Below are 15041 nucleotides of genomic sequence, written 5' to 3' on the forward strand. Positions count from 1 at the left end.
AACTAAAATACAAGACTAAGAACATGACATGGAATAAAAGACCAACTAAATAACAGATAATGAACTGTCCAAACAATAACTCAGAGAAACTCAAAACACAACAGACTATAAAGCAGATACTGGACACTAGACAGGACAGAACCCAAAACACAACATACTATAAGGCAGATACTAAACTCAAAAGTGCAACACAAAGAATGGCCGACCGGCAGAGCGTGACAAATTCATTAATTGGAAATACTTTTGCGTCTTTTAATCAGCTCTCCAAAAAGTTCAACTTGCCTTGATATTTGCAAATTCTGGACTTCACACTACTACTACTTTCACTAAATTTAGACACTTTCCCACCCCTCCCTCCCCCAAAACCCACTTAAACCTTGTCTTAACCCCATCAGTAAACTTTACAAAACAATCAATGCGGTTGAAAAGGTGACTAATAAACTGTGTTGCTGTATTCATAAATTTAAAAATTAACCTTGAAAATAAAAAAAGAATGTGTCATATATAATATAATTCCGGCAGTGTAGACGCCCGTCACTACATGGAATGCTACGAAGAGGAAATAATAATAATAATATTATACAGTCTCTGAGTAGTCATCTGGTTTATTAGAAGTAAGAAAAGAAGAAATTTGGACAAATGGAGGAGCACAAGTATTATTTAGCTTGTGGATCTTTGTCGTCAAAACTAGCGAAAACACAATGAAGCCAGACGAAGTTGGGACAGATGACAGCAGAAATCAAGGATATAATCGTTGTGGATTTTCCCACATGAAAGGCTCAGATGTGGGAAAGATGTTTTCAGAGTGGTTCTGAAGTTGCTTGTTTTCTGCTGGACAGGTAATTAAGTTAGTCCAACTTTAGCAATGCAAATGAAAATTAATCCCACAAAGGGAAACTCAATGTTTTCATTCTGTTTCACACACAGGTCTGAAATACACACACATGCACATGCACAAACAGGACCTATAGGGACAACACATGGAGAGATGTCAGAGCGAAGGGGCTGCCACTTGGCGCGGCGCACCCGAGTCCATCCATCCATCCATCCATCGTCAACCGCTTATCCTGCATACAGGGTCGCGGGTAGTTGGATTAATTTCATGTGTTATTCCAACGCTGTGTTTTGGCTTTGCTCTGTGGCCTCCATAATTTCTTATTGTGTCCCTCAAAGTATTGACCACATACTGGCTTCTGAAACATATATATTTATATATATATTTAACATATACAGTGGTATTCGAAAGTTTGAAAACCCTTTAGAATTTTCTGTATTTCTGCAGACATATGACTTAAAACATACTCAGATTTTAACACAAGTCATTGTGTTTAACACAAGACACAAGTCAACATTGGAGTATCCTAGAATGTGACCCAAATTTGAATCATTTAGCAGTGTCTAGACCTTGTTTTTGCTCATGGACTGAATCAGACACTAGATTTGAGCCCATTTTTGTAATGATGATTATTATGTCTATCTCTGAGGTGGGGTTTCTGTCCTTCAGAGAAAGTTTACATATTGTATACCCTCCCCTCCCCTTGAGGGATATATGCTAAAGGTAGGAATGTCAGGCTATTTTTCCTTATGAAATTTATGCGGCCTGGTAATGTTGTAATTTTTGTAATTTATGTATGTTTAAAAAATTTTTAAATGGTGTATGTATATATATATATTGTTATCATGACACTTTGTATAAGATGCTGTTTTTGTGGGAGTCATGTAATGCATGGATTGTGCTCGTCACATGACCTGCATAGGATCTACTTAACACACCTATAAGTGCTTTGTAATTTCACTGTGTGAGCCTGAAGAAGCAATGGGCGAAACACGTTGCTCACAAATAAAGTAGTAAGTCAGATCAGTGTGCGGTAGTTTGTTTTTGATTTTTCATATTTATACATATATTCAACATATACAGTGGTGTTTGAAAGTTTGAAAACCCTTTCGAATTTTCCGTATTTCTGCAGACATATGACTTAAAACATACTCAGATTTTAACAAACGTCACACAGTCGAGGAGAGAAAAATACTATACTTGTGGTAAAAGTATGTGAACTTTTGCTTTCAGGATCTCAGAAAAATTATTGTTGGTGCTCATCAGGCTGGAAAAGGTTACAAAACCATCTATAAAGAGTTTGGTCTCCACCAATCTGCAGTCAGACAGACTGTGTACAAATGGAGGAAATTGAAGACCACTACTACCCTGCATAGGAAGCTCACAGAGGAACCCAGACTTACTTCTAAGCAACAAAATGCCTCTCTAACATTAGCTAATGTCAATGTTCATAACTCCAACATCAGGAGAACACTGAACAACAATGGTGTGCATGGCAGGGCTGTAAGGAGAAAGCCACTCTTTTCCAAAAGGAACATTTGTGCCTATCTGCAGTTTGCTCAAGATTATGTGGACAAGCCAGAAGGCCACTGGAAAATATTTTGAGGATGGATGACACCAAAACTTTGGTTTTAAATGAAAAGTGTTATGTTTGGCAAAAGGAAAACATTCCAGCATAATAACCTTATTCCATCTGTGAAACATGGTGATGGTGGTAGTATCATGGTCTGGGCCTGTTGTGTTGCATCTGGGCCAGGAGAGCTAGCCATTGTTGATGGAACAATAAATTCAGAATTTTAATAGCAAATTCTCAATGAAAAGTTCAGTTCTGTCTATCTGCTATTGAACTACACACGCAAGTTGTTCTACCAAAAAAGGGTTAAACAAGAATAAAGTGAATGTTTTGACCTTAAAATTATCGAAGGCTGGGGAAGCGAGCAGCTCGTGAGAAAACCCACCAACATCCAAGAGTTGAAGCTGTTCCGTACAGAGGAATGAGCTAAGATTCCTCCAAGTCGATGAGCAGGACTGTTCAACAGTTACTGGAATGTTTAGTTGCAGATATTGCTGCACAGGGGGGTCAGACCAGATCCTATAAGCAAAGGTTCACATACTTTTACAACTCTACAGATATGCAACATTAGATAATTTTTCTCAATGAATTTGTGGAATTTAGTTCTGTTGATCTACTTTGTGTGAAAATCTGAGTATGTTTTAGGTTATATTTGTGCAGAAATATAGAAAATTCTAAAAGGTTCAGAAACCTCAAGTGCCATTGTATAGCATATTTCCAATGGCAATAATACGTGCAATAATATTATGACTTAACATAAATGTACAAGCTATGGCTGCAGAACATTAACTGTGAAGCCATAAGGTAAGAACATTTTCGAGGTTCTCAAGAGCAGCAGGCCTGTAGAAAGTCCAAAAACATAATTAAATTATAAAAGAACAGGCTGTTAACGCTTAGAATGTCTTCTCTGGACATCAGTCAGGTTTGTGAGGCCATATTTTAAATGTTCTGGCTGATATTGTACAACAGTATGCTTAAATCTTTTCATTTCAATCAAAAACTATTAAAGTTAAAAAGCAAAAATAAAAAACTAACACTACTTGTCAAAGTATTGACCACATAATCCATCCCTGTTATTGAAAGAGGGAAAGCTTCACCTTTGCAAATGTTGACAACCCATTGTTCACCTGATCATCAGTCAGGGCCACAGTGCTGACTTTGTAAGTGCGGGCATACTTGCCGAGGCCCAGCAGGTCTTATTGCTGCCAGCTTTTCTACACAAGTAACTGCTGCTCAGCTTTTTTAAAATGTTTTTACTCATTGGAAGAGCTGCTCTCATAAAACATAGTGGGCTTAAATCAGCTAAATCCTGAGAGCTTTCCCCTGTGAAAGAATGAATGTTGTTAACACATTTTTATAAGGAACTGCTCAGGCAGGTTTGTGCACTAAAATGTTACCAAATTTGTGGGATTACAGAGGATGACATTAACACTATTTTGAAGAAATCTTCAATGCTGAAATATTTGATATATGACATTTTGTGCATTAAACACATTCCTGCATTCTGGAGAATTACACCTTTCTCAAAGCATTTTCATTTGGTATTTAAAATTTCTTGTTGCAAGCTATTTTTCATAACATTTTTAACAAGTTATGCTTTCAAAAAGTAAAGAGGACAATATCAGCCCCAGTGTCAATGACACCTATGGTTTCTGGACTTTCTACAGACCTGCTGGACTTGAGGACCTCGTAAAATGTTCTTACCTTATGGCTCACAGTCAATGTTGTGCAGCCATTGATTTAACCGGACATTCATTGAAATACTGCCACCTGCTGTCCAGGTTTACTGATTGATTGATTTGTTTCTTCTAACTTTACCCTGGTATAACATTAGTGCTTGCATAATGTTACAGAATGACCGTTCTCTTTTTATTTTAACATTTACTATTACTTCTGGGTCACCTGAAGTAATAGTAAATTTACCTCATGGTAAATTAGTGGCAACCTAACGTACACAAACAGCGGCAGGTCCCGTGGCATCATAACAGTTAGATTACAACAAGAACTACCACACAAACAATGGCAGGCACCTCAGGGAAATCTGTGGCATTTTAGATTGGCACCGGAAATACACATAAACGGCGAAAGGTGCCGTGGCATCTCAGGAAAAATCTGTGGCATCTCAAGCTGCCACCGGAAATACCATAATAAACAGCGGCAGGTGCCGCGGCATCTCAAGCTGCCACCGGGAATGCCACTGGTAGCTGCCAATGCCACTATTTGAGCCAGTCCCTGCTGTTCTTTCCTGAGGTCTTTCAAAGAGATTTCTAAAGGAACTCTTAATCACTCTGCGGGAATATTACTTTTAATTCGAACTCTACTTTAATTCGAACTCTGCATCTTCAGTGCCTTGTTGGACGACATAGCTGCATTTTCCAACAACATTCTTTAGCTGAAAAACCTTGCATATGTTTTTATGTATAGCCTTTGTGAGCTTCACTCAGCTTAGTCACTAAAATGTTTTCCCACCTCAATGCTTACTTTTTATTATTCACTCTTGTTTACCTTTTCATTTATGTTAATTCATTCTGGGTTTCCCACTCACTGTGACCTGACACTTAACTATTCTTCTTTAAATGCTTTGATCTTACTTCAGTACATTGTGTTTGAGCTCCTTCAGATACACGTGCCATAGAGTCAACATTTTAACAAATTCACCGTTTCGGGACTCCCGGAACCGTTTGCTGTGAAGAAGTATTTCTTGTCTAAAAATACCCGCTGCCAGATGTTTGCTGCTGTTGCAGTATAGAGGAGCACAGTCGTTACGTCACTGTCCGGGGTTTCCTAGAGAAGTGAACCCTACGGCGTCATGGCGGAGGCCGGTTGTCGGAAGACCCTGGATTGAAATGCCAACTTTCTACAATCGCAGTTGACCGACGACCACTGTACTTTGCTTACATCTAAAACGGGAAAGGGGACATACTTGATTATTGGAGGGAGAAGAAACGCAACATTGAAGCAGCTTTATCTAAGTGAATCGTACGGGGCTGCTCTCCCTAACTGGGAGTTAGCTAGCTAACGTTAGCGTAAAGGTAACGCAAGCGTTAGCTATCAGTGGCTGCTAGCGCGCTAGATAAATAAAAGAAGAACGGCCCTCTAAAGTGGAAAGGCGGATTTAGAAAAGTATTTCATTGGAGTTTCACCGGGTGACAATATAACGGTAGGTAACATGCAGCGTGGAGATACTTAGTTTAGCGAGAAAGTAAGCTAACGTTGCATGTTGATGTGGTAAAAGCCGCGAGAAGTGAGCGGCGAATGAAAACAAGATGGAAGAGGGTGAAGTTAGGTTAGCTAATTTGTGTTTGTGGGTTTAACAATGAATACTAAATACCTTTCACAGTCTGGTGTGATCCACTGCTTGACCATACATTTGCATAGTTAAATGTAATTGACTTGTAAACGCTGAATATCGGCAATAACCGGAAACTAAACATTCCAGCGATCCCCTGCTAAGATGAACTAGCGCAAAGTTTTGTCATTTTTTTAGCTTCCGTGCTAGCCTCGTGCTTCATAACGTTAAGTTAGCTAACGCTACTTTCCTTGACAAGCTCAGACGGTGGAGCATCCCTCTCATACTGAACCCACGTTGACGTTAAATAAAAAAGTGCCTCGACATTCAATATCTGACCCACACTGTTGCGGCACACGTTGTGAAATTAAAACGCTAAGTTAACTGTTGCTTTTATAGTTTTACAGGTGTTATGTTTTTCTAGCCCAGAACATAATCTAGTATCATACAAGAGCAAGCAAACAGTAATTGGTTAGACATTAGGGACAGTCATTATCCTGTAAGTTAGCAATAAAGTAATACAGGAATGCCGATTGTTGCGGGATATTCTCCGTTTGGATTTTGAGACAAAATACTGGCTGGCGCGTTGGCAGTGTGCATACATTGCTGCTAACTTGCCCCGCCAATAGCTTATTAGCGGTATTAGCTAGTTGGATAGAAGCTAAGCTGTAGCCACACTAAGAATATATGGTAATAGAATGACCACTTTTGGCATAAGACCGTTTGCTAGAAGTCGTTTTCCAGCATCGGCTAAAGTTAAAGTAGTTAGTTATTCTTGAGTATCCGCGGTGCTTTGTGTGGATGTGAAAACACGCTGCTGCTACGCGGGCCTGATAGGCCTCTCCGGTGTGGGAACAAATACAGCTAGCGTTATGTTATATGTAGCTACAGCCATCCGCACAGCCAGTCTGTTGTGGTTTTAACGTCTGGTATTCGTTAAAATGTGTTTGTGTTTTTACGGAGATCGTTAATCTCTTTAAGTAACTACAATGCAGAACATACATTTCTTTAGAAACGTTAACATTAGAGATGAAAAGACTCGTTGAAAAAGTGTATTGACAGCTACACAAGGACAACTGAATGGTTGAACTTTGATGCAGGGTTAACGTTATAGTCAGTCAGGGCAGCTGCAAGGGCATTTTGCTTTGTAAGCATACAGATTTGTACCTGCATTGTGTTATTTTGCCATGTTGGGCTGAAAAGACCCTCTTCGTGTATACTGTTATGAAAACACAATTTTATTGAAATGAGCCAGTTTTGACTAAGACAGTCCTGGCATTTCCCAGACGATATTTCTAATGTTAATGTGTATCTTCCCTTAAAGGTTGTCCACGTGGAACATAACATACTACAAGTTGTCAGGAAGAAGTCTATACATTTGGACTTCAACATGGCTGGACGCAGTGAGGATGAAAGTGTAAGCAATAGCAGTGGAGAGTCAAGGTAAATCATCAAATTATCTTTCACAAATAGGGCTGGGGTGGTTCATGGACGTAATTGATTATGGTAATACATCAATTTGCATTAAGTGCATTGTAATGAAGTTCTGCGCCCAGTCTAAGCTGGGATTCTTCTGGAGAAAAAGCTCCAGCTGAAAACCTTCACCTAAAGTTTGGGAGTATTTTAGACCGAGAACCAACAATGTGGTGCTTTGTAAGCTCTATAAGTTCGAGTTCAACTGCACGAACACTTGAAACGGCATGAACACTTGCGAAAAGCATCCCAGAGCACTTTTCAAGACTGCAGCAGCAAGACGGGACCATATTTGATTTTTGTCCCAACACAAACCTGATATATCAGGATTATCAACACGAGGAATGTGTTTCTGTTAGTAGTGGTCGCGTAAAATTGATTTTCTAAATGTTTCTTCATCACCTCCATGTTAAAAGTAATTTCTGTACCGCTGCAGTCATGGTAACTTGACGTTTGTGTGACTGAGAAAATGGCTTATACTAAATACCAATTATTCTGTTCTTTAAAGGACTGTGGTACAAAACCTGTTAATAAAGACAGATTTCTCTTTACATGTGACAGTAATTCCGATGATGAATCCGGTTCTGGATCGGGCTCAGCATCAGGGTCCGACTCGGGCTCTAGTTCCAGCTCCTCCAGCAGCAGCAGCCAATCAGGGAGCAGTGACTCAGGTAGTGGCTCAGACTCTGGCAGCCAGTCAGAATCTGACACAGAGAAATTCAAGGAGAAGATGGAGCTGCCAAATAAGTCAAACATTGATGGAGCTGAGGTAAAGACATGTCATCAAAGATGGGCCCACATTTGTTCAACCAATAGGACATGCGGAGAAAACAAAAATATTCTGACAAGACAACATTTCATCATTATGTGTTACCTGTAATGCTGCTTTCATATAATCAGCATGAAAATGCTTTTCACTGTGTGAAACTATTTGTCAAAACTGACTCAGTGTAGTTTCCTTAAGTCAGAGTTCAGATGGTATGACCTTTGACCTAGTTTAACACATTTCAGAGCACTGCAAGTTGTCCTTTTCTGGTGGGGAGGGGTTAACACGATGGTTGGCTCGTCACATGAAAGCTTTTTAACTTGTTAACATATTTTTGTCTAAACTTAAGTTACACTCATTGATTGCAGTTCTGGAAGTCCAACCCAAGTATCCTAGCAGTGCAAAGATCTGCTATGCTTAGGAAACAGCAGCAGCAACAACAGCAGCAGCGACAAAGCTCCTCAAATAGTGGATCTGATGAGGTTTGTTTCAAACCAATCAATACAAGGACTACTAGGAACTAATCAACACCATTTGGGGATGTCATTAGTGTACTTACATAGGATGTTTTTGGAGGTGCACAATATGATTATTCATGAACATGTCTTTGATAACCTTTTTAAGGACTCGTCAAATAGCGATGAATCTGACTCATCAAGTGGATCCAAGAGAAGAAGAAATTCAGGCTCCTCTGGATCGGGTTCTGGATCTGGGAGTGGTTCGAGATCAGACTCATCAGCAGATGACAACAGTGATGAAACGGCATCAGACTATGAGCCCAGTCACAAAATCAAAAGCAGAAAGCCTCCAACCAAGTAAGTGGGCAGTTACCCATTAATGCCTGAGTACACAGAGTTACATTACTATTTCTCTAACTGTTATGGTCACTCACCTCAGCCATTTAGGTATTGGTCATAAGACCTATGCCCTTAAAAGGAATACAAAAACTGGCTTGAGATAAACTCGGCACATACATTACTTCTTCACCTCTTGTCATGGATGTCAAGGATGAATTTTCGGAATGGGAAGAAAAGCAGCACCCAGAGGAAGAAAGCCCAGAAGTGTTCTTCTTCTGAGTATGAGGATGATGACTACAAGAAGGTGGCGTCTGCAGGTCCACGGCGGCAGGCCACAGTCAACATAAGCTACAAGGAGGACGAGGAATTGAAGACAGACTCAGATGACCTGGTGGAAGTTGTGGGTGAAGATGTCCCGCAGCCGGAAGAAGACGAGTTTGAAACACTGGAGAGAGTGATGGACAGCAGAATAGGAAGAAAAAGAGGTAACACAGTGTTAAGATTGATATCCTCCACTCTGATCGGAGTTTTCCTGCCTCTTGATCATGTACACACGTGCATTTGTACCGTGGCTTGAACTGGCTCAAGGAAGCACTCTTTACAAACAACATACTATATGTATATACGTAATTGTATGTTTAAAGAAATGTTTTTCAAGAGATGTCATTTTGACGGGTGCATTTGCCCTGAAGGAATAGGGTGCATCCACTGTAGTCAGTTCACGGCTAAAGCCGTCTTCTGTAGATTCTAAAACTTTTTGTACTTACAAGTCATTTCAACAACAAAATGATTGAAAATACGGCCCAGGTTTAAAATACCAACAGTTTTAACAGGTGCCCTGTTCTACATTAAAACAAATACAAGATAAAAGCTAATGTGTAAATTTACACAGTAACATCAGCTCTTGTGTTCATGTATAGTTCGCCGGGGTCCTCTAGCAGTGTAACTGATGTGAATTCCTGGATATTAAATGTTAATCTACAATTTTCTGTAGTGTCCCTACATGCTTCTGTTGTTACTGAAGCATGTCACATGACATGGTTAATCTATGTTTGAGATTGAGAACATGACGACAAACACTGAGATACTGAATTCTTTGTAAACATCCTGTTTTTAAAGCATCTTTATTTGACATACTCACTTTTATAATCAACTTTTGGGGGGAAAAGTTGATTATAGAATTAAATGTCCAATTTTTTTCCCCATTCAGCAGTGTAAACACCTTTTGGCTTTGTAGTCGCTGTACAGAACGGCATGCAGTCAAATATGTGGTGCACAGAGCAGCATTCGCAAAAGCCCACTGCCATTTGCAGCAGCATTTTAAATGCCTGCTGGTAATATAAAACTATATTAAAACATGGAAAAGCAGTTGTTAGTGATTATGTTTGCTGTGTGTCAAAGATGTTACCAGCAGAAACACTGTGTGCTACACTGTGGCGCTGCGGTCCAGCCAATCAGATGGCTGTTTTCTTCCTTTTCTGGAAGTTTCAGCAGCGTCTTTACTGGTGCACTGTGCTGATTATGACACAGCGTAACCACGTCTGCGTAATATAATTGTAATGTAACTGCAGTTACAAATGACAGAAATCCACAAAGTGCAACGCTCTTTAGAACAGTGTTTAGTTTTGTCGAGCGCTAGAGACGGGACCGAATTTGACTGAGGTGGTCACCTTGTAATTTTCTATGCAGGAAAAACCCGGCTGATTTAACTGCCGCGATAGAATTTAGTCAGGTTTGGCTTTTTATCTGTATCAAACTGTAGGAAGGGAAAATGAGGGAATTAGACCATTTATTTGGGGAATGTCAGAAGATAACAGGGAGACTGCTTAGAACTTCGGTGTACTGGTAACTTTAAGGACAAAAAATCTTTTTGACTGGCTGGATGAATAGAAAATAAATAGAAATATGTACCACAGTGTTTCTTAATTTTTTCCCCCCAACAGCAACAGGAAGTGCAACCACTGTATATGCTGTGGAAGCAGACGGAGACCCCAATGCCAACTTCAGTCCCAACAAAGAGGCTGGTGAAAGTCAATATTTGATAAAGTGGAAGAACTGGGCCCATATTCACAACACTTGGGAAACAGAGGAGACACTCAAGTTGCAGAACGTCAAGGGCATGAAGAAACTGGATAATTTCAAGAAAAAGGAACAGGAGAAAAAGAAATGGTGAGAGCTTCTTGCTTTATTAAAGGTCTTTGCAGTCTTACACACTAAAATCTGTCCAGTCTTCTACTGACCACTGAGCTCAGATATTCAGTTTACTGTCATAGATGAGGAAAGAAACCAGAAAATATTCAGATTTAAGAATTTTTTTTCCTTGAAAATAATCAAAATAGTTGGCAAATTATTTAATAGTTGAGAACCAATCGATTAATTGTTGCTGCTCTAGTGGCCAGTCATTCTTCCTGGTCAATGCAATGACCTTACCCAGGCCAAACCCATAATTCGGCCTATTTCTATCTGAAAGCGTACACACACAAAATAAATAACTCGACAGCCCAAATGTCACCATCTCTAACTTTGTCCTATCTTACTGTTCTGGGGGCGGCTGTGGCTCAGGAGTTAGAGAAAGTTTCCAGGAAATCAGGTTTTCAATCCCCGGCTTCTCCAGGCTGCATGTCGAAATGTCCTTGGACTAGAAAGTGAACCCTGAATTGCCCCTGATGGATGAATATGTATAGATGTTTTTTTCCGTTCGAGCACTTAGGCTCGAATGTGTGTGAATGGGTGAATGTGATGTAGTGTCATTGTATTAACTATAAAATCTTGATAATGCACACTTGATGATTTTTACATGTTTACAAAAGGTATTTTCTGTTTTATTTTTATGCAAACAAAATGGCAATTGTATTTTTCAATATAAAACTTGTTGAAATGGTTTCATTGTGTGTATCAGAACACATTTTTACAATCCCCTGATAATACTGATAACCGTGATAATTTTGGTCACAATAATCGTGATATGAAATTTTCATACCGTTTCACCCCTAATTGTTAATATTGCTTATAGTTACTATATTAATTATAATTACATATGGTTCACCACTAGTATAGGCCTAATATTTCAGTGGGTTGTTTCCATTTATTAAATCCTTGTGCAAGAAGCACAGTCTGCATCTTTTACATAGGCCTACTGCTACCGGCTTTACCAGAGGAGAGAGTAGCAAACATTTTATATACGGCCAGCAGGTTTTTATTTGATTTTATTATGAGATTTACGGGGGAAACATTTAACAGAAGGAGACCGGGTGAGAATGGAGCAATACCGGAGAATCTAGGGGAAAACGGGAGGGTTGACATGAATATTTTACATAAATACATAAAATATTTTGATAAAAATACTGAAACTACAACTTTGCCGGTAGCATTGTGTTTTTGCTTTTCATGACTGATAAAACCGAATCACATAGCCAATAGTGAATGTCTGTGAGTGTGTTTATAAAGTCCTTCGTTTTTTGCCAACGGATTCGCCGTTTTCTGGACAGGAGGCGGAAACGTAGCAAAAAGTCTCTGTTGTTGAAACTCACACTGAAGGATCAGTCTTTCTCTCTGCCTGATGCACTGATGAGTGTCAAGACAAATAAACTCTGGTGGCGGGCGTGTGTGTGTGAGATGAGCAGGACCGCGGCAGTTTCACATGATCGCTCCTGCTTTTTGCTCCGCTTGTCTGATTGCTGCTCAACTCTTTGTAAATGATTTAACTGGGCGCATTAATTGCCTCCTTGACTTTGATGCTAGCTAGCTTTGAAAACCGCTCAGACCGCGTAGTGAAACCATTTTACCTGCCGTTGAAAATTTGTCCGGCAAGTATTGCATCATCTGATAGGCTTTTCTGATCGGCCTTTTTAGAGACCACCAATCAAACTAGTTAAAGCCATTATCGGCCGATTACGATCGGTGATCGATCGATTGGAGCACCCTTAAAAGAAATGATCTGACTGTGCATTCAGACCAAACGCAAATTTAATCCTCAAGTGAAGATGAATTGTTTTAATCCAAAAAGATTAAAGGAAAAAGTAAATTTAATAAAAGTAATTCACTCTGAGCTCCTCCCACCGGTAAACCGTGCAATTGTCAGAGCATAATCCAGTCCGACTACAGGTGTTTATTTGTCCAAAAGCTGCAGCGCTGCCCCTGCTCTCTCCTCCACAGCTCCCCGTAGATCAGCAGCTGTCTGTCGGCCAGCAGAGATTCAGTCCCTCTGCTCTCCCTGGTGCACTCCAAACAACACTAAGTCAGTGACATCCAGACTATTTAAACGCTGATTGTGACACAGCTTCACGTGACTTTATTGCTACTAAGTTAATAATTGTAAATCTTTTGCTGCAGCGCTGTCGGTTCCTAATCTCTATTAACCTTTATTTCGATAGGACATAGAGAGAAGTTGGAAATAAGGGAGAGAGATGTAAAGAAATTCCGCAAAGGGCCCAGAAATTGAATACAAGTTATTGTTTACTTTATAATGCTTTTTTCTTCTCCCCAGGTTAAAGGCGGCTTCACCAGAGGATATAGAGTATTTCAACTGTCAGGAAGAATTGATGGATGACCTGCACTCTCAGTACCAGCTTGTAGAGCGAATCATAGGTGCATCATAGGTTCTTCTAGAATCATTTGTGTGAAACATCTTACTGTGAATATATTTGATGCCACTGGATTTGAGTAATTAAATAGGTCTCTGAATTCCTTTTGATCAGGACATTCAAACCAGAAGTCAGCAGCTGGTTACCCGGACTACTTGTGTAAATGGCAGGGCTTACCATACTCCGAGTGTAGCTGGGAAGATGGTGCTCTGATCGCCAAAAAGTTCCAGAAATGCATTGATGACTACATGAGCAGAAACCAGTCAAAGACCATTCCATCCAGAGACTGCAAGGTAAGTCACTCCCAAGTCTATACTGGCAGTGGCAATATGTTGGTAATGTGTTGGTAGAGTGGAAGATAAGATCTTCTGTGTCCGTTTCCAGTTTAAAATAAGCTATTCTTTCCTATAGGTGCTGAAACAAAGACCCAGGTTTATGCCCATGAAGAAGCAGCCAGCTTACATAGGAGGTGATGGACTGGAGCTCAGAGACTACCAGTTGGACAGTTTGAACTGGATGGCTCACTCCTGGTGCAAGTATGACTCAATCAATACTTAAACGTTGCATTGTCCTAAAGTACATTCTGTAATCATGGGAGAAAAAGTACCATAGCTATCAGGGTTTCCTTGGATCCCCACAAAGCTGCAGTGGCACCTAACAGTAAAATGTGATATAGTCCACAATCAAATGCTGGCTGCTTCATCACTCAGCACTGTGTAGTTGGCCCAGTCTGACCTTTTACTGTTGCTCTCTTCTGCTTGTCATTCACAGAGGCAACAGTTGCATCCTTGCTGATGAAATGGGTTTAGGGAAGACCATCCAGACAATCTCCTTCCTCAATTACCTATTTAATGAGCACCAACTATATGGGCCATTCTTGCTGGTTGTGCCTCTTTCTACACTAACCTCCTGGCAGAGAGAAATCCAGCTCTGGGCCCCTCAGATGAATGTTGTGGTCTACCTGGGAGACATCAGCAGCAGGAATATGGTATGCTGGTTCAAATACCTGTTACAGACAAACACACAGTAGGGGGAATGGCGGTCGACCAGATCATGTCTGAGGAAGGATATCGCATATTCAGCTGTTACAATTTTATATTCCCATTTTCTTGTAATGAGAGTTAAGATGTATGGATGTAAGCAGCAAAGCCTTCAGTTTGTTAATGACTGTCACCGTTTATTTTCCCTTCTGTGTTTTCTTTTAATAGATCAGGACACATGAGTGGATGCATGTCCATAGCAAGAGACTGAAATTGAACATCCTCCTCACAACATATGAGATTCTTCTCAAAGACAAGGTTAGCTCAGCAGCTACTTCACTGTATCATGGATCGTGGTCTTGCTGTTGTTTGTCACTTAATCTCCTTTATGTATGACACAATACATGGTGCTGTATGGTGTTTAAAACTTGTAACAAATGTGTCTCCAGTCATTTTTGGGCAGTGTCAACTGGGCCTTCATTGGTGTGGATGAAGCACACCGACTGAAGAATGATGACTCCCTCCTCTACAAGACCATGATGGATTTCAAGTCCAATCACAGGCTTCTGATCACAGGAACGCCACTGCAGAACTCCCTGAAAGAGCTCTGGTCCCTGCTGCACTTCATTATGCCCGAGAAGTAGGACATGTCAATTTTTAAGCTTAACCAGTAACTTCTCTCCTTGCTGTAGTGATGTAAAAGTGTGCTCAGAGTATGTTCAGTACTCTTTGATACCACTGTCAG

At 40.2% G+C, this 15041-nt stretch overlaps 1 protein-coding gene across 1 annotated transcript in view; it reads left to right on the forward strand.

The window, feature by feature from the left end:
• Positions 1-5176: 5176 nt before the first annotated feature.
• chd1 (chromodomain helicase DNA binding protein 1) overlaps positions 5177-15041 on the forward strand; it is a 42063-nt gene continuing 32198 nt past the window's right edge. Inside the window, exons 1-13 of the mRNA XM_046066372.1 lie at positions 5177-5568; positions 7022-7140; positions 7732-7939; positions 8305-8418; positions 8561-8751; positions 8944-9218; positions 10677-10902; positions 13220-13320; positions 13431-13609; positions 13728-13852; positions 14088-14304; positions 14525-14614; positions 14746-14936. Coding sequence (XP_045922328.1) covers positions 7088-7140; positions 7732-7939; positions 8305-8418; positions 8561-8751; positions 8944-9218; positions 10677-10902; positions 13220-13320; positions 13431-13609; positions 13728-13852; positions 14088-14304; positions 14525-14614; positions 14746-14936 — 1970 coding nt within the window. The 5' untranslated portion in view covers positions 5177-5568; positions 7022-7087. The remainder of the gene's footprint in view (positions 5569-7021; positions 7141-7731; positions 7940-8304; positions 8419-8560; positions 8752-8943; positions 9219-10676; positions 10903-13219; positions 13321-13430; positions 13610-13727; positions 13853-14087; positions 14305-14524; positions 14615-14745; positions 14937-15041) is intronic.

Source organism: Micropterus dolomieu, linkage group LG13 (assembly GCF_021292245.1).
Source record: "Micropterus dolomieu isolate WLL.071019.BEF.003 ecotype Adirondacks linkage group LG13, ASM2129224v1, whole genome shotgun sequence".
In the NCBI taxonomy this organism is placed as follows: Eukaryota; Metazoa; Chordata; class Actinopteri; order Centrarchiformes; family Centrarchidae; genus Micropterus; species Micropterus dolomieu.